This window comes from Scyliorhinus canicula, chromosome 19 (genome assembly GCF_902713615.1).
Source record: "Scyliorhinus canicula chromosome 19, sScyCan1.1, whole genome shotgun sequence".
Lineage (NCBI taxonomy): Eukaryota > Metazoa > Chordata > Chondrichthyes > Carcharhiniformes > Scyliorhinidae > Scyliorhinus > Scyliorhinus canicula.
Genome location: NC_052164.1, coordinates 54239986 through 54266782, shown reverse-complemented (window position 1 = coordinate 54266782; position 26797 = coordinate 54239986). Strand labels below are relative to the sequence as shown.

Below are 26797 nucleotides of genomic sequence, written 5' to 3'. Positions count from 1 at the left end.
CAGTGGCTCATACCAGCTTGTGGTATTCCATCGTTCTTCAAAAGCAACCCTGCGTTTTGAAATTGTAGGGTCCAACAAAGCTTCCTTGCTCAGTGCTCAGGCCTGCAAAACCTTGAATCTTGTGCAGCGGGTTCACACCATGTCGCCCGCTGAGGCAACGGCCTCGCCAGATGTCAACTTCCAAACCCAATTAGATGACATCATAGCACAATATCACAGCGTCTTCGAAGGTATGGGCACACTCCCCTACAGATACAAGATACTTCTGAAACCGAATGCCACACCTGTGGTTCATGCACCGCGACGGGTGCCGGTGCCCCTTAAGGACTGCCTCAAGCAGCAAGACCTCCAGGACCAGGGCATCATTTCTAAGGTCACGGAACCCACGGACTGGGTTAGCTCCATGGTTTGTGTCAATAAACGGTCAGGGGAACTTCGCATTTGTTTTGACCCAAAGATTTGAACCGTAACATCATGAGGGAACACTACCCTATCCCTAAACGAGAAGAGCTCACCAGCGAAATGGCTCACGCCAAGTTTTTCACGAAGCTGGATGCCTCCAAGGGGTTTTTGCAAATACAGCTGGATTCGTCCAGTCGAAAGCTGTGCACATTTAACACCCTGTTTGGTCGTTACTGTTACAATCGGATGCCCTTTGGCATCATCTCCACATCGGAGGTGTTCCACCGAATAATGGAGCAAATGATGGAGGGCATCAAGGGAGTGCGAGTGTACGTCAATTACATCATTGTCTGGTCCACAACTCCTCAGGAGCACATCGATCGCCTTAAACGAGTGTTCCATAGGATCCACGAGCATGGCCTCCAACTCAACAGAGCCAAATGCTCATTCGGTCAACCAGAATTCGTCGCCCGCCACAGAGACTGAATTTATAGACTGAAAGTTGCATTGCCTTGTGATCCGTTTACACATCTGTACATATTGTTTCTTCCTAATTTGTTGTATGCCCTCTATCTGTACTAGACACCTTCCCATGTAAATACGTTCACATACTTTGTAGAGAGTCAGGCTCCGACACACACTCACTATTTATTGACCTATACACATTTTTTTAAAAGTAAACAAAAAGGGGGGGAGATGTCATAATATACACACAAGTATATGATGGTGCACAGACAGACATTGATTGACACACAGGATGACCAATGAACACACAGAACACAGCAGCCAATCACCAGACAGGACACGACCGCTATAAAGCCAGAGGGCACTAGTTTTCCCGCTCTCTGGGGATGCACCCTCTGAGACAGTCAGAGCCTGTGAGCAACAACTAGAACATCCACCATGTGGTAGTAAGATAGTCTGGTCAGGTTGGCCTCAGGTCTCCAGTCAAGTCAGCATAGTGTCAACCCACAGTTAAAGTATGTTTAATAGTTAAGAGTTCAATAAAATAGAGTTGCATTTCTTCAAGTGTTGGAAGTCTGTCTCTCTCACTGCTACAGTAAACGCAGTCCTCACAGACCCAGCTTACCCAACACATCAGTTGCAATAAAAGATGATACCAGGACTGAAGCTTTGATCAGGAAAAATTAAATAGGCTGGGGCTCCTTTCTCAGGAAAAGCAAAGGCTGAAGGGTAGCAAAATAGAGATCTTTAAAATGATGCAGGATTTAATGGAGTAGATATGGAGATGTTTCCACTTGTTGGTGAGACCAAAACTAACGGCCATTATTTAAAAAATGATAACTAAAACACCCAATGAGGAATTCAGGAGAGTTTATTTTACCCAGAGTGGTTAGAATGTGGAACATTACCTCTGCAGGGGGTGGGTGAGGCATTTAAGGGAAAGCTAGATAAACACTTGAGGAAGGAAGGAATAGAAGAATATTGATAGACTGAAATGAAGGGAGGTGGAGGAAGGTAAATGAAGGTGGATGAAGAGTTTCAGACGCCTGGGACAGTTGAGCTGAGTGGTGCGTTTCTTCAGTGTCAACCGAGAGCACTAACACAGATCAGTGTCATTCGCAATGGGGGAGTATAACTTCCCTTGTGGGCATGGCTTGTCCATTGTGTGAATGTAACCTCACTGAAGGGTGACTACAAGGCGAAGGCAGAATATAGATTTCTGTGGGTGAGTGCATTCCCAATGCAGAATGTATCTTTAGATAAGTCAGCATATTCTTCATGGCTGTAAAGGTTCCTCAGGGAGATGAGTATGCGTTCTGCTGGATGAATATATTCCCCACTGATGGGTGGGTACATTTCCAATGGGTGAATATAATGCCCAGATAGGTCACCATGCCTTGCTGGGTGAATATCAGCCCCATGACATTTGACGTAAGTTTCTAATGAGTATATGTATTGCTGATAGACAATGCTTAGGGCAGCACGGTAGCATGGTGGTTAGCATAAATGCTTCACAGCTCCAGGGTCCCAGGTTCGATTCCTGGCTGGGTCACTGTCTGTGCGGAGTCTGCACGTCCCCCCAGTGTGTGCGTGGGTTTCCTCCGGGTGCTCCGGTTTCCTCCCACAGTCCAAAGATGTGCGGGTTAGGTGGATTGGCCATGCTAAATTGCCCGTAGTGTCCTGAAAAGTAAGGTTAAGGGGGGGGGGTATAGGGTGGATAAGTGGGTTTGAGTAGGGTGATCATGGCTCGGCACAACATCGAGGGCCGAAGGGCCTGTTCTGTGCTGTACTGTTCTATGTTCTATAACAATAATGGGTGAACATTATACAGAATCAACAGCATAGAAACAGCTCATTCAGCCCAAGTGTTTTATCCTGGTGCTTCTGCTCTCATACAATCTTGTTGTTCAGTGATGGTAGTTAGTGATGGTAGTTAGTGATGGTAGTTAGTGATGGTAGTTAGTGGTAATAGTTATTGGTGGTAGTTCGTGGTGGTAGTTAGTGATGGTAGTTAGTGGTGGTAGTTAGTGGTGGTAGTTAGTGGTGGTAGTTATGGTATTGTGCGATAGGACCAGATAAACATTAAGAAATTGACAGTCCATTGTAGTGCTCTTTTTCAATGTGTGGAGATGAAAGACAAGCTTCTCTCTCGTTATCTCATATTTCACATTATCCGGCAAAGCGAGACTCTGGTGTTATCGTAAATCCACACAATCGGTGTGAAAAAGCGAACATCAGCAACAGGAGAGGCGGCCATGCCAATGGTGCTTCCAGGAACCAGGACATCCATTCAGTATCGTCAATTTCTCAGAACTAAAGAGCTAAAATCTGAGCTGGCAGCCGGATGCCTTTTTCTGTCTGTAACACCGTGATGGTGAACCTTTCCTCTGCTGCCCTAACCATTATGTGAAAGCTGGGGCGGGGCACAATGGCTGCACAGTGCCGAGACACAGAACCCCTTCAGATTCTGGGTGTGGGGGTTTTCACAATGGAGCAGGGAGGCAGTTTCTTTCTGGATTGGGCTCTCTCAGTGGAATGGATGCTTTTAAAACCAGAGAGCAGGTCACAAAGGGTTACACACATTGGCTCTGTGCAAATTGGTTCCGTCTGTTTGAGAATGGTTCAGTTGCACTAATCTTCAGGAAAAGGATTGCAAAGCTATAACTAATAGCAAATGAAAGATCATGTTGAGAAATTGCTGCAAAACGCAGCCTTGGCGAAGATGCCGGTATTTGCTAGAATATTCCAGCAGTGACTGCAGCAACGCCCTGAACCATCTGTGCTAACTCTGCTGCTTTTACCCATCTCAAGCACCCGTTTTATAACAAAGCCCCTTTTTCTTCACTGACCTTTTGTTGCTGGGTTTCCTGCCCCAAACTGTGTTGCTGCAGTTACCGCGACTCCATTCTCTTTCACCTCTGGCAGGCTCGAGGTTGTTTTATTGTCCCTGTCCTGATCCATACACGGACTGTGTTCTCCTCCAGCCACTGGCTCCATCTCTGCTGCAGCCTGATAGGGTTCTCCTGACGACTTGTGCAGGGGCTTGCGATCAGCCTCTGTTACACTGCGCTGGTACTGATGCTCTGCTGCTTCCCACACAGACTCAGGCTGAAAGAGAGGGGTGGGGGGGAGGGGAGAGGGATCAGCTACAAGTCCATATTCATGATTAGTGGAGAACTACACAGGGTTTCTTTACTGCTAATGACAGATCTCCTTCAGATTCACTCCTGCACAGAATTCCAATACACCACATTCCCCATTATATGGAGCTCTCCAGCCCCATCTCCATCTGCCACATTTCTCAGTTTGTCAATAAAATCACAATACTGCAGTCAGGCACAAAGCTTACTGCCCTCTCCAGAAACATCTAAATGCTGACTGCTATGAGTGCCAGAAACCCACATCTCCATTCTACCCATATCTCAAACGAATGTTTCCCTGACGGCAAGAACACTATCATATAGATGCATGGACCATCCCCAGGACCATTGACTCTCAGGGGACAAAAGCCACTGGCCGTCACCCTGTCCATGTCACAGCCCAACAGCTGACCCTGAGTCAGCAGTTCAAATCTCCGAGTCGTGTTTCAAACAGCCTTCCAAGAGTTAACTTTATACACACCAAGATTCAGTATCATTATTGCCTATTTCTGAACAGGTTGTGTGCTGCTGAGGTGACAGGCAAGAAGAGAAGAGGCCAAAGAGTCACAGACCATGAGGTTACAGACTTGTTCCCAAATCTTTCTGTTAGCTAATCTCAACTGCAGAGCTCTGAAATGGACCAACTATACAGCATGAACCCTGGCAAGGGAAACATCAGCCAAGGTTCTGGCTCTGAGATTATAGAGAGCACAGTACAGAATAATGCAAATGAATGAACGAGGAATAGAGATGTTGCCATTGGCTGAGGAAGTTGGACAACCCAGCCGGCCATTCACTCTTCGGCACCTTCAGCAAACCTGGGCAGAGTGAGCTGTATTGAGCAAGAGAGTCAAAGACAATTGGGACATTAGGCACGCACTGACTCTCACTGGGATACAGTTCCACACACACTGACTCTCACGGGGTACAGTTCCACACACACTGACTCTCACTGGGGCACAGTTCCACACACACTGACTCTCACTAGGGTACAGTTCCACATACACTGACTCTCACTGGGATACAGTTCCACACACACTGACTCTCACTGGGATACAGTTCCACATACACTGACTCTCACTGGGATACAGTTCCACACACACTGACTCTCACTGGGATACAGTTCCACACACACTGACTCTCACTGGGGTATGGGTCCCACACACACTGACTCTCACTGGGATACAGTTCCACACACACTGACTCTCACTGGGGTACAGTTCCACATACACTGACTCTCGCTGAGATACAGTTCCACACACACTGACTCTCACTGGGATACAGTTCCACACACACTGACTCTGACTGGGGTACAGTTCCACACACACTGTCTCTCACTGGGGTACGGGTTCCACATACACTGACTCTCACTGGGCTACAGTTCCACACACACTGAATCTCACTGGGCTACAGTTCCACACACACTGACTCTTACTGGGCTACAGTTCCACACACGTTGACTCTCACTGGGATACAGTTCCACACATGCTGACTCTCACTGGACTACAGTTCCATGCACACCGACTCTCACTGGGATACAGTTCCACACACACTGACTCTCACTGGGCTACAGTTCCACGCACGTTGACTCTCACTGGGATACAGTTCCACACACACTGACTCTGACTGGGGTACAGTTCCACACACACTGTCTCTCACTGGGGTACGGGTTCCACATACACTGACTCTCACTGGGCTACAGTTCCACACACACTGACTCTCACTGGGCTACAGTTCCACACACACTGACTCTTACTGGGCTACAGTTCCACACACGTTGACTCTCACTGGGATACAGTTCCACACATGCTGACTCTCACTGGGGTACAGTTCCACACACACTGTCTCTCACTGGGGTACGGGTTCCACATACACTGACTCTCACTGGGCTACAGTTCCACACACACTGACTCTCACTGGGCTACAGTTCCACACACACTGACTCTTACTGGGCTACAGTTCCACACACGTTGACTCTCACTGGGATACAGTTCCACACATGCTGACTCTCACTGGGCTACAGTTCCATGCACACCGACTCTCACTGGGATACAGTTCCACACACACTGACTCTCACTGGGCTACAGTTCCACGCACACTGACTCTCACTGGGATACAGTTCCACACACATGCTGACTCTCACTGGGCTACAGTTCCACACACGTTGACTCTCACTGGGATACAGTTCCACACATGCTGACTCTCACTGGGCTACAGTTCCATGCACACCGACTCTCACTGGGGTACAGTACCACACACACTGACTCTCACTGGGCTACAGTACCACACACACTGATTCTCACTGCGGTACAGTTCCACACACACTGACTCTTACTGGGCTACAGTTCCACACACGTTGACTCTCACTGGGCTACAGTTCCATGCACACCGACTCTCACTGGGATACAGTTCCACACACACTGACTCTCACTGGGCTACAGTTCCACGCACACTGACTCTCACTGGGATACAGTTCCACACATGCTGACTCTCACTGGGCTACAGTTCCATGCACACCGACTCTCACTGGGATACAGTTCCACACACACTGACTCTCACTGGGCTACAGTTCCACGCACGTTGACTCTCACTGGGATACAGTTCCACACACATTGACTCTCACTGGGGTACGGGTTCCACATACACTGACTCTCACTGGGCTACAGTTCCACACACACTGACTCTCACTGGGCTACAGTTCCACACACATTGACTCTCACTGGGATACAGTTCCACACATGCTGACTCTCACTGGGCTACAGTTCCACGCACACCGTCTCTCACTGGGATACAATTCCACACACACTGACTCTCACTGGGCTACAGTTCCACGCACGCTGACTCTCACTGGGATACAGTTCCACACACATTGACTCTCACTGGGGTACGGGTTCCAAACACACTGACTCTCACTTGGATACAGTTCCACATACACTGACTCTCACTGGGGTATGGGTTCCACAGACATTGACTCTCACTGGGGTCCAGTTCCATGCACACTGACTCTCACTGGGGTCCAGTTCCATAGACACTGACTCTCACTGGGGTACAGTTCCACACACACTGTCTCTCACTGGGGTACAGTACCACACACACTGACTCTCACTGGGGTACAGTACCACACACACTGACTCTCACTGGGGTACAGTACCACACACACTGACTCTCACTGGGGTACAGTACCACACACACTGACTCTCACTGGGGTACAGTACCACACACACTGACTCTCACTGGGGTACAGTACCACACACACTGACTCTCACTGGGGTACAGTACCACACACACTGACTCTCACTGGGCTACAGTACCACACACACTGACTCTCACTGGGGTACAGTACCACTCACCCTGGGCGGGATTTTGCAAGCCCACGCTGGTTCGGAGAATCGCCGTTCACAACGGAAAGTCTCGCGAGGCCGGTCCGATGCCGTTTCGCACTTCTCTGAACAAGCGAAAATGGCGTGGTCGTGAAAGGTGCAGCGCAGCCCTGAGAATCGCCTGTGGTGGTCCGATGAGCGATTCTCTGGGCTCCCGGCGATACTGCGGCCCGGATGGGCCGACGTCCCGACAGCGTGCTGGCTGACAATGCGGCAGCAGGAGGTAGGGGCCGGCGTGGGGGGGACATGGGGCTGGCAGGACGGGCACGGACGTGGCTGGGGGGGGGGGGGGGGGGGGGGGGGGGGGGGGCGAGCGGGAAGTCCCTCCAGGTTCGGGGGGGGCGTGCGGAGGGCATCTCCACTGGCCGGGAATGACCCGCCATGGCAGGGTGGTACTAAAGCCATGGACGACATTACAGCGGCCAGGCTGATGGGCACCGATCCTGGGTGCTGGCTGAGTGTAAGCCTCCCGGCCGTGCAGATGGATACCGGACCCCCAGGGGGCTACCTTCCCAGCCGGTGGCACCCACCGGCGAGTAGGACCAGGGCTGCACTCACGGCAGCCCCCGGTGAGGGCAGTGCCATTCTACAGTGGCGCCAGCAGGAGGGACGGCCAACAGTAGTCGGGGCACCGAGGGGGCGGGTGAGGGTGGGGGATGTGCGTGGCAGGGGTGAAAGCTGTCAACCAGGGCGGCCATGTAGCCCATGGCATCTGGTTGTGGAGAGGGTCATGCGCCATGGTTAAACTTGTTGTCCACCCCCCGACCCTCTGAAGATCATAATGTTTGGGCACCAGCCAGCAATGTTGGCAGCCATGGCGGGGGCCGCTGCCCTACATGCAGCCCTGCGGCAGAGTCAGCGCAGGTGGCTCAGAGAGGCGGCGAATGCTGTAGCAGAGGGACGGGCTGCAAAGGGCCATGTGGCATCCGCTCAGGCTGGAGGGCTGCCCGCCCAACAGGCTCAGGAGGAGGAGGAGGAAGAGGACCACGACGAGGGCGAGGCACAGGATGAGGATGAGGAGGAGGGGGAGAGGGGGAGAGAGGGGAGGAGTATGTGGTGCCACGCCGCCGGAGGCGCCTGATGAGGCCCCGTGCCTACTGAATCCGCATGGCCTTCCAGGACCTCCCAGGCAGGGCATGCAGGAGGAGACTCCGGATTAGCCGGGAAACCGTCGCCCATATCTGCCACCTGATGGCACAGCTGGCACCGCGTGGGACTGGTGGCCGTCAAGGTTACGGTGGCCCTGAACGTTTATGCTGCGGGATCGTTCCAGTCGCCGAGTGGGAACCTCTCTGGCATCTCCCAGGCATCGACCCACGGGTGCATCCGTGCTGTGACAGACGCCCTGTATGACATCGTGGAGCGCTACATCCAGTTCCCTGTGGACCGCGCCCACCAGGATGCCCGGGCAGCGGGCTTCGCTGCCATGGCCAGGATACCCATGGTATAGGGGGTGATTGATGGGGTGCCATGTTGCCATGCGGCTACCAGTGGGTAACAGGGCCGTGTTCATGAGCAGGAAGGGGTCCTACTCCATGAACATGCAGGTGGTCTGTGACCACCAGATGAAGGTTCTGCATGTCTGTGCCCGTTACCCGGGCAGTGTACATGCCTCTTTTATCCTGGCGCACTCGTTCATCCCCGCCATGTTCGAGGGAGACCTCTCCCCGGCTGAGGGGCTGGTTGCTGGGTGACAAGGGTTACCCATTGTGGTCGTGGCTGATGATGCCTATACGGAGGCCACAGACCGACGCGGAGATCCGCTAAAATGAGGCCCATTGTGCGACCAGGGGTGTGGTCGAGAGGTGCTTTGGGCTGCTGAAGATGCGTTTCAGGTGCCTGGACTGCTCTGGAAGGGCCCTCCAGTAGCCGTCGGAGAGGGTCAGCTGCATCGTCGTGGTCTGCTGCGTCCGGCAGAGGGGCGATGTGCTGGAGGAGGAGGGAGGGGGAGGCAGAGGGGCAGGAAGAGCACGAGGAAGGGCACAGCTCTCCAGATGAGGAGGATGGGTGGGGGGGGCAATCAACGGGACAAGGGGGTTGGATATGGACGGGAGGCTGCACGACGCCACCGGCAGGGCAAGCGAGCACGGGAGGCGTTGATTGCCGCACGTTTCACCAACTAGGGGGGGTGGCAGTTCGCTGAGCACAGGCACTGACCCCACTGTACGGTACCACCTCACAGCCTCACCACCCAGCACCCTCACCTAACACAACACCCATGAGATGCACCACCCACACCACCTATCACCCTCAGCTCCCACATGACCGCATGCACAACACCATTACACATCCACCTGCGGCACTACGTGCTGGGCTCACACAGTTGCTTGTGGAAGTGGGTGTGCTCAATGCCATGGAGGATGATGATAACCTGCTCTGCAATGAGCTCTGAGCTCCAAATTGTCAGACAATGTCTGACTCATTCCACAGTTACACCCTCCACCTGGGTGGTCCCTGTATGCGTGCTGGACACTCCATCACATGGCCATGTTGAATCGCTGGGGGCGGGGTGGTGTGGACGTCCGGGGGTGGGGGCGGGGCTCACATTACACACACCAAGGCTCAACGTGTCAGCTCGACCACAGTGCCACTCAGTCCCCTACCCGACCCCGCAGGCATCAGACAGAGCACAGAGGCAGCTTGCATTGGTGTAACAGTGAGTTTAATTCGAAAGGGTTTATACATGTGCCCTAGCACCCGTGCCAACTTACTAGGTGTCTAACTTCCTGGCCTTGTGGGTCCTACCACAACATCCCTGTGCCTCCCCCAGACGGTACAACAGGAGTGGAGGTGGACTGCTGGGACTCATGCCCTGCGACTTGGCTCCCCGTTGGCGCTCGTTTCCTGGGCCGGCCCAACCTGGATGGGCCAGGCTGCTCCTTGGGCGTCCTGGATGGCATGGTGCCACCCTGTTCTGCCCGCTGCCCACCAGATGCACCAGAGACGGAAAGGGGGGAGTCCGAGGTGATGTGGTGCTCCGGGACCTCGCCTGCAGGAGTCATCGGCCCGGGCCCCAGCACCTCCTCCTCCCTCAGGGTGCCCGGTGGCCCCCAGGCCTCTCCATGGGCCAGGGGTGCGAGCGGACACAAGCCCCGAGGCACCACTGACACCTGGCACTGCCAGTCCTGGAGGCCTGCTTGGTATCGACCAGGGTCTGAACGTTAGCAGCGATGGAGCCCAGGGAGTGGGCCATCCCTGTCTGGGACTGCACCACCTCCCTCTGGGCTTGTGCAACACCATCCAGCATCTGGGCAATGCCGTCTATGCTCTCAGCGATGGATCTGCTGAGACTCGGCCAGACCCCGGAGCATATTGGCAATGACCAGCTGGCTGTGGGACATGGCTGCCTGTGAGAGGGCAGCCCTGTCCTGGGCCACGGATGACGTGTGTCCATGAAGCCCCACGCCTTGCATAATCTGACCCATGGCCAACACCGTTGCCCCCATTGCCTCCAACGCGGACGCCACCTGTGCGATGTCGGTCTGGGTGGCAGTCATGATTGGCATCACTCCCTGGTCGTGGACGCGGATGGACTCCTCCACCTGCGTCTGCAGGAAACCTACCGTCATCTAGTCCCTGGGTGTCTAACTGCATCGCATCTGTGGGTGCGTCCGGGCAACAGCTGGTTGCTGGGGCTGAGCTGCCCTCCGACCGTCCGGCCATTCGGCTGCTCCTACCCCCACCTGCTGTACCGGAACGGCTGTATGCTGCGCACCAGTGAGTATCCCAGAAGCCTCATCACTAAATTGCCCAACCGAGGTGATAGTCTGAGATGATGGAGGGTGTGGGTGACACCAGTGACGAAAAGTCCATGTCGTCAACGGAGCCAAAGTCGGGGGTCTCCTGCGTCGACCCTTGGCCAGATAGTCCCTGTGTCACCCCCGTCTGTGTGTCCGGTCTATCCGTCTCCTGTGTGTCCGTCCCCTGTGTGTCCATCCCCTGTGTGTCCGTCCTCTGTATGTCCGTCCCCTGTGTGTCCGTCCTCTGTGTGTCCGTCCTCTGTGTGTCCATCCAGTGTGTCCGTCCCCTGTGTGTCCGTCCCCTGTGTGTCCGTCCTCTGTGTGTCTGTCCTCTGTGTGTCCGTCCCCTGTGTGTCCGTCCTCTGTGCGTCTGTCCTCTGTGTGTCCGTCCTCTGTGTGTCCATCCAGTGTGTCCGTCCTCTGTGTGTCCGTCCCCTGTGTGTCCGTCCTCTGTGTGTCCATCCAGTGTGTCCGTCCTCTGTGTGTCCGTCCCCTGTGTGTCTGTCCTCTGTGTGTATGTCCCCTGTGTGTCCGTCCCCTGTGTGTCCGTCCTCTGTGTGTCCGTCCCCTGTGTGTCCGTCCTCTGTGTGTCCGTCCCCTGTGTGTCCGTCCTCTGTGTGTCCGTCCTCTGTGTGTCCGTCCCCTGTGTGTCCGTCCCGTGTATCCGTCCCGTGTGTCCGTCCTCTGTGTGTCCGTCCCGTGTGTCCGTCCTCTGTGCGTCCGTCCTCTGTGTGTCCGTCCTCTGTGTGTCCGTCCTCTGTGTGTCCGTCCTCTGTGCGTCCGTCCTCTGTGTGTCTGTCCTCTGTGTGTCCGTCCTTTGTGTGTCCATCCTCTGTGTGTCCATCCCCTGTGTGTCCGTCCTCTGTGCGTCCGTCCTCTGTGTGTCCATCCAGTGTGTCCGTCCTCTGTGTGTCCGTCCCCTGTGTGTCCGTCCTCTGTGTGTCCGTCCTCTGTGTGTCCGTCCCCTGTGTGTCCGTCCTCTGTGTGTCCATCCCCTGTGTGTCCGTCCTCTGTGCGTCCGTCCTCTGTGTGTCCATCCAGTGTGTCCGTCCTCTGTGTGTCCGTCCCCTGTGTGTCCGTCCCCTGTGTGTCCATCCTCTGTGTGTCCGTCCTCTGTGTGTCCGTCCTCTGTGTGTCCGTCCCTTGTGTCCGTCCCCTGTGTGTCCGTTCTATGTGTGTCCGTCCTCTGTGTCCGTCCCCTGTGTGTCCGTCCCCTGTGTGTCTGTCTCAGTGTGTCTGTCTCCTGTGTGTCTGTCTCAGTGTGTCTGTCTCCTGTGTGTCTGTCATAGAACATAGAACATTACAGCACAGTACGGACCCTTCGGTCCTCGATGTTGCGCCGACCTGTGAAACCATCTGAAGCCTATTTGACCTACACTATTCCATTTTCACCCATATGTCTATCCAGTGACCACTTAAATGCCCTTAAAGTTGGCGAGTCTACTACTGTTGCAGGCAGGGCGTTCCACACCCCTACTACTCTCTGAGTAAAGAAACTGCCTCTGACATCTGTCCTATATCTATCACCCCTCAATTTAAAGCTATGTCCCCTCGTGTTGGTCATCACCATCCGAGGAAAAAGACTCTCACTGTCCACCCTATCTAACCCTCTGACTATCTTATATGTCTCTATTAAGTCACCTCTCAGCCTTCTCCTCTCTAACGAAAACAACCTCAATTCCCTGAGCCTTTCCTCGTAAGACCTCCCCTCCATACCAGGCAACATCCTAGTAAATCTCCTCTGAACCCTTTCCAAAGCTTCCACATCCTTCCTATAATGTGGTGACCAGAACTGCACGCAGTACTCCAGGAGCGGCCGCACCAGAGTTATGTACAGCTGCAGCATGACCTTGTGGTTCCGAAACTCAATCCCCCTGCTTATAAAGGCTAGCACACCATATGCCTTCTTAACAGCCCTATTAACCTGGGTGGCAACTTTCAGGGATTTATGTACCTGGATGCCGAGATCTCTCTGTTCATCTACACTACCAAGAATCTTGCCATTAGCCCAGTACTCTGCATTCCTGTTACTCCTTCCAAAGTGAACCACCTCACACTTTTCCACATTAAACTCCATCTGCCACCTCTCAGCCCAGCTCTGCAGCTTATCTATGTCCCTCTGTATCCTATAACATCCTTCAGCACTATCCACAACTCCACCGACCTTCGTGTCATCTGCAAATTTACTAACCCATCCTTCTACACCCTCTTCCAGGTCATTTATAAAAATGACAAACAGCAGTGGCCCCAAAACAGATCCTTGCGGTACACCACTAGTAACTGAACTCCAGGATGAACATTTGCCATCAACCACCACCCTCTGTCTTCTTTCAGCTAGCCAATTACTGATCCAAACCGCTAAATCACCTTCAATTCCATACTTCCTTATTTTCTGCAATAGCCTACCGTGGGGAACCTTATCAAACGCCTTACTGAAATCCATATACACCACATCAACAGCTTTACCCTGATCCACCTGTTTGGTCACCTTCTCAAAAAACTCAATAAGGTTTGTGAGACATCACCTACCCTTCACAAAACCGTGTTGAGTATCTCTAATCAACTTGTTCTTTTCAAGATGATTATAAACCCTATCTCTTATAACCTTGTCCAACATTTTACCCACAACCGAAGTAAGGCTCACAGGTCTATAATTACCAGGGTTGTCTCTACTCCCCTTCTTGAACAAGGGGACAACATTTGCTATCCTCCAGTCTTCCGGCACTATTCCTGTCGACAAAGACGACATAAAGATCAAGGACAAAGGCTCTGCAATCTCCTCCCTGTCTTCCCAGAGAATCCTAGGATAAATCCCATCTGGCCCAGGGGACTTATCTATTTTTACATTTTCTAAAATTGCTAACACCTCCTCCTTTTGAACCTCAATTCCATCTAGCCTGGTCGACTGAACCTGAGTGTTCTCCTCGACAACATTGTCTTTCTCCAGTGTAAACGCTGACGAAAAATATCCATTTAATGCTTCCCCTATCTCCTCTGATTCCACACACAACTTTCCACTACTATCGTTAATTGGCCCTAATCTTACTCTAGACATTCTTTTGTTCCTGATATACCTATAAAAAGCCTTAGGGTTTTCCTTGATCCTATCCGCCAACGACTTTTCGTGTCCTCTCCTCGCTCTTCTTAACTCTCCCTTTAGGTCCTTCCTGGCTAACTTGTAACTCTCAAGTGCCCTAACTGAGCCTTCATGTCTCATCCTAACATAAGCCTTCTTCTTCCTCTTGACAAGTGCTTCAACTTCCTTAGTAAACCACGGTTCCCTTGCTCGACAACTTCCTCCCTGCCTGACAGGTACATACTTATCAAGGACACGCAGTAGCTGTTCCTTGAAAAAGCTCCACATTTCGATTGTGCCCATCCCCTGCAGTTTGCTTCCCCATCCTATACATCCTAAATCTTGCCGAATAGCATCATAATTGCCTTTCCCCCAGCTATAATTCTTGCCTTGCGGTATATACCTATCCCTGCCCATTGCTAAAATAAACATAACCGAGTTGTGATCACTATCACCAAAGTGCTCACCTACATCTAAATCTAACACCTGGCCGGGTTCATTACCCAGTACCAAATCCAATGTGGCCTCGCCCCTTGTTGGCCTGTCTACATACTGTGTCAGAAAACCCTCCTGCACACACTGCACAAAAACTGACCCATCTATAGTACTCGAACTATAGTATTTCCAGTCAATATTTGGAAAGTTAAAGTCCCCCATAACAACTACCCTGTTACTCTCGCTCCTGTCAAGAATCGTCTTTGCAATCCTTTCCTCTACATCTCTGGAACTATTCGGAGGTCTATAGACAACTCCCAACCGGGTGACCTCTCCTCTACTGTTCCTAACCTCGGCCCATACTGCCTCAGTAGACGAGTCCTCAAGCGTCCTTTCTACCGCCGTAATACTTTCCTTGATTAACAATGCCACACACCCCCTCTTTTACCATCTTCTCTGTTCTTACAGAAACATCTAAATCCTGGAACCTGCAACAGCCATTCCTGTCCCTGCTCTACCCATGTCTCGGAAATCGCCACAACATCGAGATCCCAGGTACCAACCCATGCTGCAAGCTCACCCACCTTATTCCGGATGCTCCTGGCGTTGAAGTAGACACACTTCAAACCAGCGTCCTGCTTGCCGGTGCCCTCTTTCGAACTTTTAACCCTATCCCTGACCTCACTACTCTCAACATCCTGTACACTGGGACTACAATTTAGGTTCCCATCCCCCTGCTGAATTAGTTTAAACCCCCCCGAAGAGCACTAGCAAATCTCCCCCCCCAGGATATTGGTACCCCTCTGGTTCAGGTGAAGACCATCCTGTTTGTAGAGGTCCCACCTACCCCAGAATGAGCCCCAATTATCCAGGAAACCAAAACTCTCCCTCCTGCACCATCCCTATAGCCACGTGTTCAACTCCTCCCTCTCCTTATTTCTCACGTCGCTAGCACGTGGCACAAGTAACAACCCAGAGATAACAACTCTGTTCTTGCTCTCAGCTTCCACCCTAGCTCCCTGAATTTCTGTCTCAAATCCCCATCTCTCTTCCTACCTATGTCGTTGGTACCTATGTGGACCACGACTTGGGGCTGCTCCCCCTCCCCCTTAAGGATCCCAAAAACACGATCAGAGACATCACGAACCCTGGCACCTGGGAGGCAACACACCAACCGTGAGTCTCTTTCGTTCCCACAGAACCTCCTGTCTGTTCCTCTAACTATGGAGTCCCCAATGACAAGGGCAGCACGGAAGCATGGTGGTTAGCATAAATGCTTCACAGCTCCAGGGTCCCAGGTTCGATTCCCGGCTGGTCACTGTCTGTGCGGAGTCTGCACGTCCTCCCCGTATGTGCGTGGGTTTCCTCCGGGTGCTCCGGTTTCCTCCCACAGTTCAAAGATGTGCGGGTTAGGAGGATTGGCCATGCTAAATTGCCCGTAGTGTCCTAAAAAGTAAGGTTAAGGGGGGGGTTGTTGGGTTACGGGTATAGGGTGGATACGTAGGTTTGAGTAGGGTGATCATGGCTCGGCACAACATCGAGGGCCGAAGGGCCTGTTCTGTGCTGTACTGTTCTATGTTCCTCTTCTCCCTTCCCTTCTGAGCAACAGGGACAGACTCTGTGCCAGAGACCTGTGCCCTATTGCTTACCCCTGGTAAGTCGTCCCCCGCAACAGTATCCAAAACGGTATACTTGTTATAGAGGGGAACGACCACAGGGGATCCCTGCACTGCCTGCCGGTTCCCTCTCCCTCCCCTGACGGTAACCCATCAACTTTCTTCTTTTACCTGAGGTGTGACTACCTCCCTATAACTCCTCTCAATAACCTCCTCCGCCTCCCAAATGATCCGAAGTTCATCCAGCTCCAGCTCCAGGTCCCTAATGCGGCTCTCGAGGAGCTGGAGTTGGGTGCACTTCCCGCAGATGTAGTCAGAAGGGACACTAGAGGTGACCCTTTCCTCCCACATTCTGCAGGAGGAACATTCAACTGCCCTAGCCTCCATTCCCACTGAACTAACTTCCCAACTACTGAAAAATAAAAATAAAAAAACTTGTTAGTTTTGCAATCCAACGGACAGAACTTTTTTTTTTGGTTAGAGGAGGAGGATGGGTGGGAGACACTACGTAAGTAGTGTTTTGGGTAAAGCTGTCACTCGAGAACAGTCCCTTAACCTAACCCTAACCCTAACCCTAACCCCAGTGGAACAGCACTGGGGTGCTGTTCCACAAATTGGGCGGGATTCTCGATGGCGTCAATACATAGATTTATATTACATAGAATTTACAGTGCAGAAGGAGGCCATTCGGCCCATCGAGTCTGCACCGGCTCTTGGAAAGAGCATCCTACCCAAGGTCAACACCTCCACCCTATCCCCATAACCCAGTAACCCCACCCAACACTAAGGGCAATTTTGGACACTAAGGGCAATTTTAGCATGGCCAATCCACCTGACCTGCACATCTTTGGACCGTGGGAGGAAACCGGAGCACCCGGAGGAAACCCACGCACACATGGGGAGGATGTGCAGACTCCGCACAGACAGTGACCCAAGCCGGAATCGAACCTGGGACCCTGGAGCTGTGAAGCGATTGTGCTATCCACAATGCTACCAATACGGCCCCAATACGGCCCCAGGATCAACAATTCTGGCCCCTACAGGGAGCCATCAGGGCGCTGGAACGCTTCACGTCGCTCCAGCTGCTGATCTGGCCGTAGACTGGGTGCCGGAGGACGCGTGCATGCGCAGTGGGTCCAGCGCAAACCCGCACATGCGCAGTTCCACTGGCACGTTTTCCGCGCATGCGCGGTGTCTCCCTTGTCCGCACCGGTCCCAACCCAACATGGCGCAGGAGTACAGGCGCCGGCGCGGAAGAAAGGCGGCCGGGAGACAGAGAGGCCGGCCCGCTGATCAGTGTTAAGTAATGGGTTAAGAGACATTCCAATTAGTTGTCTCATTTATGTTAAGTATCCAATAATTGACACTGATATGTAAAGGGGCTACAGATGGCCTTTGTGTCAGGTGATGTGATGTTAGAGTTTTGTACATAGTCTGTTGTAGTAAATTAAAGCTGTTTGTGGAAAAGGAGCAGAACCTTTGACTCTTTATACAACAGCAGCTAAACGTTTATCAAATGGTAGCAGAGGATGGTTGCCGTGTAAATGTGAAGGACTGAAAAATACAACTTTTCCAGACCAAACCAAGGAGTGAGTGAGAAGAAAAAAAACAGATATATGGCTGACCCTAGGATAAAGAAGGCCGGATATGACTATCCCTTTTATTTTCTGAAAGGGGATCGTACAGTCAGTGGAGAAGTGCAGTAGTTATGTGGAATAACTGCCTTGGGAAAGAGAAAATAAGGATTGGCTCTTTCTCTACCTTATGACAGTAAAATACGAAGCAAAGTGTTTACTGAGCTGGAATTGGAAGAGTTAGACTCAGAAGATGGTCTGGAGACTCTATTGCGTTACATGGATAAGATTTTGAAAAAGGATGACTTGTTAAGTGCGTATGAAGCATTGTCGGATTTTGATAGGTTCCGGAAAATGGAGGATTTCTCCATGGAAGACTATATAATGGAATTTGGCAGACTATATAAAAGGCTGCAGAAACACAACCTGGAATTTCCAGTCAGTGTTGGCCTTTAAATTACTTGACTGTGCTAGAGTGAGCAACATGGATAGGCTCCTGGTTTTGACAGGAGTTTAGTTTGCGGATAAGGATACCTTAGTTGATCAGATGACAGAAGCTTTAAAAAAAGTTCCTGGCGAAACATTTGATTCCGTTGGCTCTGATGATCAGAGGATTAGATAGGGTGGACAGTGAGAGCCTTTTTCCTTGGATGGTGATGTCTAGCACGAGGGGACATAGCTTTAAATTGAGGGGAGATAGATATAGGACAGATGTCAGAGGTAGGTTCTTTACTCAGAGAGTAATAAGGGCGTGGAATGCCCTGCCTGCAACAGTAGTGGACTCGCCAACACTGAGAGCATTCAAATGGTCATTGGATAGACATATGGATGATAAGGGAACAGTGTAGATGGGCTTTAGAGGGGTTTCACAGGTCGGCAACATCGAGGGCCAAAGGGCCTGTACTGCGCTGCAATGTTCTATGTTCTATGACCCAAATAGGTCAGTCTGCAATAAAGCAGAATATGGAAGATACACTACCAACAGGATGGCGAAATCGCACGGCTACAAACAGGTTCCAAGACTATAGAGGGAGATCAGGACCGGAAAAGTATGAAGACAGAAACCCAGTTAGAACCTACAATAGGAAGATGAACCCCAGAAATGCACGGGGTATGATAAATCGATGTTTTTGATGTAACTCTCAATACCATTATGCTTTCAACTGTCCAACATGCTATAATAGAGTGTTTGAAGCCACACATGACACGGAAGAGTCAGAAGAGGAAAAAGATAGTGACCAGAAAGAAGGCATTGTCCTATTAACAAGCAGTTTTACCCCGGTAATGAGGGTGTTGGTTGCAGAATCTTTCAATCGTGCTGTATTGGACAGTGGCTACACATCTACTGTGTGTGGAATTGACTGGTTAAAATGTTACCTGGACTCCTTGAAATGCTGAAAATCGTAACAAGGTTAAGGAATTTGAAAGTTCCACAAGTTTCAGGTTGGGGATAATACTCTGAAGTCGCTGAAAAGAGCGGTGATCCCTTGCAATATTGCCGGAGTGAATCATTTCATTAGCACGGATGTTGTATCAAGTGAGATACCTTTGCTTCTGAGCAGACCGTTGATGAAGAAAGCACACATAAAACTGGATATGGAACAGAATAAAGCAACAGTTTTCAAAGATGGTGGACTTACAATTTACACAGTCGGGACACTATTGTATTCCATTACTGACAAATAATATTTCAAATACAGTTGTTAAGGATGTGTTAATGGCAGTTGAAAATTAGACTTTAGCTGATAAAAAGCTTGTTGTATTAAAACTGCATAGGCATTTTGCACATCCGTCTCCTCGGAGGCTGAAAAATTTATTGAAGGATGCAGGGGTAAGGGATGACGACAATACTAAACTGATAGAACAGGTTAGTGACCACTGTGAAGTTTGTAGGAAGTACAGAAGGACATCAGCACGACCGATTGTAACCCTACCTTTGGCCAAGAATTTTAACGACATTGTGGCCATGGACATTAACATAGAACATAGAACAGTACAGCACAGAACAGGCCCTTCGGCCCTCAATGTTGTGCCGAGCCATGATCACCCTACTCAAACCCACCTATCCACCCTATACCCGTAACCTAACAACCCCCCCACTTAACCTTACTTTTATTAGGACACTACGGGCAATTTAGCATGGCCAATCCACCTAACCCGCACATCTTTGGACTGTGGGAGGAAACCGGAGCACCCGGAGGAAACCCACGCACACAGGGGGAGGACGTGCAGTTAAGATCTGGGATAAAGCCTATCATATATTTATTTTGCATTTTGTAGATTTAGCAATCAGATTTAGGCAATCAACGATTTTGTATGAAGTAAAGAAAAGAGTAATTCTGGATCAAATCGTGGAAAATGGATAGGGACACGAATGGGCCCACCGGCAAAATTTCTTACGAACAATGGGGTGAATTTGCTAATGATGAGTTTAGGGATATGTGTGAAAACATTAATATCACAGTTATGAATACAGCTGCAGAAAGCCCATTTAGTTATGGTGTGTGTGAAAGAAACCATGCGATAATAGATGACGTGCTCTGGAAAATTTTAGCAGATAGACCAAACTGCAAGCTAAATTCAGCTTTAGTATGGGCGGTACATGCAAAGAATTCATTGCAGATGGTTGGGGGCTATAGTCCTTATCAATTAGTGTTTGGTAGAAATCCTAAAATTCCCTCCATTTTGGATGACCAGCCTCCAGCTTGGGAAGGGACTACAATTAGCCCTGCCTTTGCTGAACATGTAAATGCCTGACATAGCAGAATAAAAGGTTTTTTGGAAGCAGAAGTCTCTGAAAGAATTCACAGAGCTTTAAGGCATAATGTACGGCCATCAAATACCGTTTTTCAGCAAGGAGACATAGTATACAATTTTAATGAATGGAAAGGCCCAGGGAAGATCATAGGCATAGATGGCAAAACAATTATTTTGCAACATGGCAATCAAACTGTTAGGGTACATTCATCAAGGATAATGGATACAGATTACAAATTTTAAATTTAGACAGAGCAGACAGACATAACGAGGAACCAGAGTCATCTGGTACGCACGTGTTACAGAACTATGAGGACCAGTTAACTGATATAGACAGGGTTTAAGGAGAGGAACACAACACTTCTGATGAATTGGAACAGGCCATTTTTCTGAAAGGACAACTGCCAAAAGTTGGTACAAAAGTGACATACTTGCCTGAAGGGGCTAGTCAATGGAAGAATGCAACTGTTATTAGTAGAGCAGGGAAGGCCACTGGAAAGTATAAACATTGGTTGAATGTACAGCATTCAGCAGAGGGAGTAAAGACAATGGATTGGGAACATGAAGTTCAAAAAATGGAGGGCAGAGAAATGCACTGCCAGTTCAGATAGTACATCGGATAGTGAACAGGTCTGCAGGAAAAGGTCAAGAACTATTGAATGAACATCCAACAGCAGATGGGAAAGATCAAGCAGTAGCAGTACAGAACGAGATACCAGGCGCGAGAGGGAATGTAGTTTATCAACCTCCCGGAACATGAGCAAGACTATAAATACTGACAGGAGTAGAAGCCCACATGCACGTGAGAATATGGTGGCTTCCATAAAATTAGATGAAAAAGTTATCAAAGATGCCAAACAGCAAGAACTGGAGTGAATTTGGGGTATACACGGAAGTACCGGATAGGGGACTTTTTCCCACAGATGGGAAGCTCTATCCCACAGATGGATTTGTACGGAAAAGGTTCTTCCGGATGGAACTTATAAGGCAAATGCCAGGCTTGTGGCAAGGGGATTTGAAGAAAACTTAGAAGATAAGGATTTAAGGGTAGATTCACCTACGGCAGGAAAGGTTATTTTAAAGATCTTCTTGGCTCTATTAGCCACAAAGGCATGGGAATGCCATATAGATATAAAAGCTGCCTTTTTGCAAGGGCATCAGCTCCAGAGAGACATTTTCCTCCGTCCTCCTAAAGAGGCAGCTAACACAGGAGGGGTACTCTGGAAGTTGAACAAATGTGTATATGGGCTAAATGATGCGTCTCGTGTCTGGTACGTTTCAGTCAGGTCAGTTTTGTTAAAGTTAGGCTGTTGCCAGTTGAAAGCAGGTTCGGCATGTTTCTCTGGCACTATAAAGGAAATCTTTCTGGCATCTTTATTCCACACACACTGACTCGAACATAAGAACATAAGATAAGAACATAAGAACTAGGAACAGGAGTAGGCCATCTGGCCCCTCGAGCCTGCTCCGCCATTCAATTAGATCATGGCTGATCTTTTGTGGACTCAGCTCCACTTTCCGGCCCGAACACCATAACCCTTAATCCCTTTATTCTTCAAAAAACTATCTATCTTTACCTTAAAAACATGTAATGAAGGAGCCTCAACTGCTTCACTGGGCAAGGAATTCCATAGATTCACAACCCTTTGGGTGAAGAAGTTCCTCCTAAACTCAGTTCTAAATCTACTTCCCCTTATTTTGAGGCTATGCCCCCTAGTTCTGCTGTCACCCGCCAGTGGAAACAACCTGCCCGCATCTATCCTATCTATTCCCTTCATAATTTTAAATGTTTCTATAAGATCCCCCCTCATCCTTCTAAATTCCAACGAGTACAGTCCCAGTCTACTCAACCTCTCCTCATAATCCAACCCCTTCAGCTCTGGGATTAACCTAGTGAATCTCCTCTGCACACCCTCCAGCGCCAGTACGTCCTTTCTCAAGTAAGGAGACCAAAACTGAACACAATACTCCAGGTGTGGCCGCACTAACACCTTATACAATTGCAACATATCCTCCCTAGTCTTAAACTCCATCCCTCTAGCAATGAAGGACAAAATTCCATTTGCCTTCTTAATCACCTGTTGCACTTGTAAACCAACCTTCTGTGACTCATGCACTAGCACACCCGAGTCTCTCTGAACAGCGGCATGCTTTAATATTTTATCGTTTAAATAATAATCCCGTTTGCTGTTATTTCTACCAAAATGGATAACCTCACATTTGTCAACATTGTATTCCATCTGCCAGACCCGAGCCCATTCACTTAACCTATCCAAATCCCTCTGCAGACTTCCAGTATCCTCTGCACTTTTCGCTTTACCACTCATCTTAGTGTCATCTGCAAACTTGGACACATTGCCCTTGGTCCCCAACTCCAAATCATCAATGTAAATTGTGAACAATTGTGGGCCCAACACGGATCCCTGAGGGACACCACTAGCTACTGATTGCCAACCAGAGAAACACCCATTTATCCCAACTCTTTGCTTTCTATTAATTAACCAATCCTCTATCCATGCTACTACTTTACCCTTAATGCCATGCATCTTTATCTTATGCAGCAACCTTTTGTGTGGCACCTTGTCAAAGGCTTTCTGGAAATCCAGATATACCACATCCATCGGCTCCCCGTTATCTACTGCACTGGTAATGTCCTCAAAAAATTCCACTAAATTAGTTAGGCACGACCTGCCTTTTACGAACCCATGCTGCGTCTGCCCAATGGGACAATTTCTATCCAGATGCCTCGCAATTTCTTCCTTGATGATAGATTCCAGCATCTTCCCTATTACCGAAGTTAAACTCACTGGCCTATAATTTCCTGCTTTCTGCCTACCTCCTTTTTTAAACAGTGGTGTCACGTTTGCTAATTTCCAATCCACCGGGACCACCCCAGAGTCTAGTGAATTTCGGTAAATTATCACTAGTGCATCTGCAATTTCCCTAGCCATCTCTTTTAGCACTCTGGGATGCATTCCATCAGGGCCAGGAGACTTGTCTACCTTTAGCCCCTAAGTTCACTGGGATATGGATTCCAAACTCATGAGGTACGGATTTCACACACATTGACTCCCACCAGGGTACGGGTTCCACACACACTAACTCTCAGTGGGGTACGGGTTCCACACACACTGACTCTCACTGGGGTACGGGTTCCACACACACCCTGACTCTCACTGGGGTACGATTCCACACACACTGACTCTCACTGGGGTAAAGCTCCACACTTACTGACTTCCACTGGGGTACGGGTTTCATAAACACACCGACTCCCACTAGGATGTGGATCCCACACACACTGACTCCCACTACGGTACAGCTCCACACTTACTGACTCTCACTGAGGTTTGGGTTCCACACACATTGACTCTTACTTCATAGAATCATAGAATTTACAGTGCAAAAGGAGGCCTATCAACCCATCGAGTCTGCACGACCCTTGGAAAGAGCATCCTATGCCTCCACCCTATACCCGCAACCTCACCTAATCTTTTTGGACACTAAGGGTAATTTATCATGGCCAATCCACCTAACCAGCACATCTTTGGACTGTGGGAGGAAACCGGAGCACCCGGAGGAAACCCACACTACACGGGGAGAACGTGCAGACTCCGCACAGACAGTGACCCAAGCCGGGAATTGAACCAGTGACTCTGGAGCTGTGAAGCAACTGTGCTAACCACTGTGCTACCGTGCTGCCAAGTACTCATCCTGACTCCCACTGGGGTATGGGTTCCACACACACTGAAAGCCACTTGGGTTCCATACATACCGACTCGGAAGGAGGTACAATACCACAAACCCTGTCTCTCACTGGTAGAGTTGCACACACACTGACTCTCACTGGGGTACGGGTTCCACACACACTGACTCTCACTCGGGAACTGGTTCCACACACACTGACTGCCACTGGGGTATGGATCCCACAAACACTGACTCTCACTGGGGTATGGGTTCCACACTCACTGACTCTCACCGGGGTACAGTTCCACACACACTGACTCTCACTGGGGTACGGGGTCCACACACACTGACTCTCACTGGGGTACAGTTCCACAAACACTGACTCTCACTGGGGTATGGGTTCCACACACACGGACTCTCACTGGGGTACAGTTCCACACACACTGACTCTCACTGGGGTACGGGTTCCAACACAGTGACCTTCTCTGGGGTATGGGTTCCACACACACTGACTCCCACTGTGGTATGGATCCCACACTCACTGGCTCTCACTGGGGTACGGGTTACACACACACTGGCTCTCACTGGGGTGCAGTTCCACACACTGACTCCCACTGAGGTACGGGATCCACACACACTGACACTCACTGGGGTACAGTTCCACAAACACTGACTCTCACTGGGGTATGGGTTCCACACTCACTGGCTCTCACTGGGGTAAGGGTCCCACACACACTGACTCACACTGGGGTACGGGTTCCACACACACTGACTCCCAGTGGGGTATGGGTTCCACACACACTGACTCTCACTGGGGTACGGGTTCACACACACTGGCTTTCACTGGGGTGCAGTTCCAGACACACTGACTTTCACTGGGGTACGGTTCCATGCACACTGACTCTAACTGGGGTACAGCTCCACACACACTGACTCTCACTGGGGTACGGGTTCCACACACACTGACTCTCACTGGGGTACGGGTTCCACGCACACTAACTCTCAGTGGGGTACGGGTTCCACACACACTGACTCTCACTGGGGTACGGGTTCCACACACACCCTGACTCTCACTGGGGTACGATTCCACACACACTGACTCTCACTGGGGTACAGCTTCACACTTACTGACTTCCACTGGGGTACGGGTTTCATAAACACACCGACTCCCACTAGGATGTGGATCCCACACACACTGACTCCCACTACGGTACAGCTCCACACTTACTGACTCTCACTGAGGTTTGGGTTCCACACACATTGACTCTTACTTCATAGAATCATAGAATTTACAGTGCAAAAGGAGGCCTATCAACCCATCGAGTCTGCACGACCCTTGGAAAGAGCATCCTATGCCTCCACCCTATACCCGCAACCTCACCTAATCTTTTTGGACACTAAGGGTAATTTATCATGGCCAATCCACCTAACCAGCACATCTTTGGACTGTGGGAGGAAACCGGAGCACCCGGAGGAAACCCACACTACACGGGGAGAACGTGCAGACTCCGCACAGACAGTGACCCAAGCCGGGAATTGAACCAGTGACTCTGGAGCTGTGAAGCAACTGTGCTAACCACTGTGCTACCGTGCTGCCAAGTACTCATCCTGACTCCCACTGGGGTATGGGTTCCACACACACTGAAAGCCACTTGGGTTCCATACATACCGACTCGGAAGGAGGTACAATACCACAAACCCTGTCTCTCACTGGTATAGAGTTGCACACACACTGACTCTCACTGGGGTACGGGTTCCACACACACTGACTCTCACTCGGGAACTGGTTCCACACACACTGACTCCCACTGGGGTATGGATCCCACAAACACTGACTCTCACTGGGGTATGGGTTCCACACTCACTGACTCTCACCGGGGTACAGTTCCACACACACTGACTCTCACTGGGGTACGGGGTCCACACACACTGACTCTCACTGGGGTACAGTTCCACAAACACTGACTCTCACTGGGGTATGGGTTCCACACACACGGACTCTCACTGGGGTACAGTTCCACACACACTGACTCTCACTGGGGTACGGGTTCCAACACAGTGACCTTCTCTGGGGTATGGGTTCCACACTCACTGACTCCCACTGTGGTATGGATCCCACACTCACTGACTCTCACTGGGGTACGGGTTACACACACACTGGCTCTCACTGGGGTGCAGTTCCACACACTGACTCCCACTGGGGTACGGGATCCACACACACTGACACTCACTGGGGTACGGGTTCCACACACACTGGCTCTCACTGGGGTAAGGGTCCCACACACACTGACTCACACTGGGGTACGGGTTCCACACACACTGACTCCCAGTGGGGTATGGGTTCCACACACACTGACTCTCACTGGGGTACGGGTTCACACACACTGGCTTTCACTGGGGTGCAGTTCCAGACACACTGACTTTCACTGGGGTACGGTTCCATGCACACTGACTCTAACTGGGGTACAGCTCCACACACACTGACTCTCACTGGGGTACGGGTTCCACACACACTGACTCTCACTGGG

The 26797-nt window shown here is 50.5% G+C and overlaps 1 protein-coding gene across 5 annotated transcripts in view; it reads right to left on the bottom strand.

Moving 5' to 3' along the window:
- Positions 1-26797, bottom strand: part of maptb (microtubule-associated protein tau b) — a 149502-nt gene that overhangs the window by 116158 nt on the left and 6547 nt on the right. For all 5 annotated transcript variants that reach the window (XM_038778829.1, XM_038778826.1, XM_038778827.1 and 2 more), the window contains exon 2: positions 3717-3975. In XM_038778829.1, coding sequence (XP_038634757.1) covers positions 3717-3864 — 148 coding nt within the window. In that variant the 5' untranslated portion in view covers positions 3865-3975. The remainder of the gene's footprint in view (positions 1-3716; positions 3976-26797) is intronic.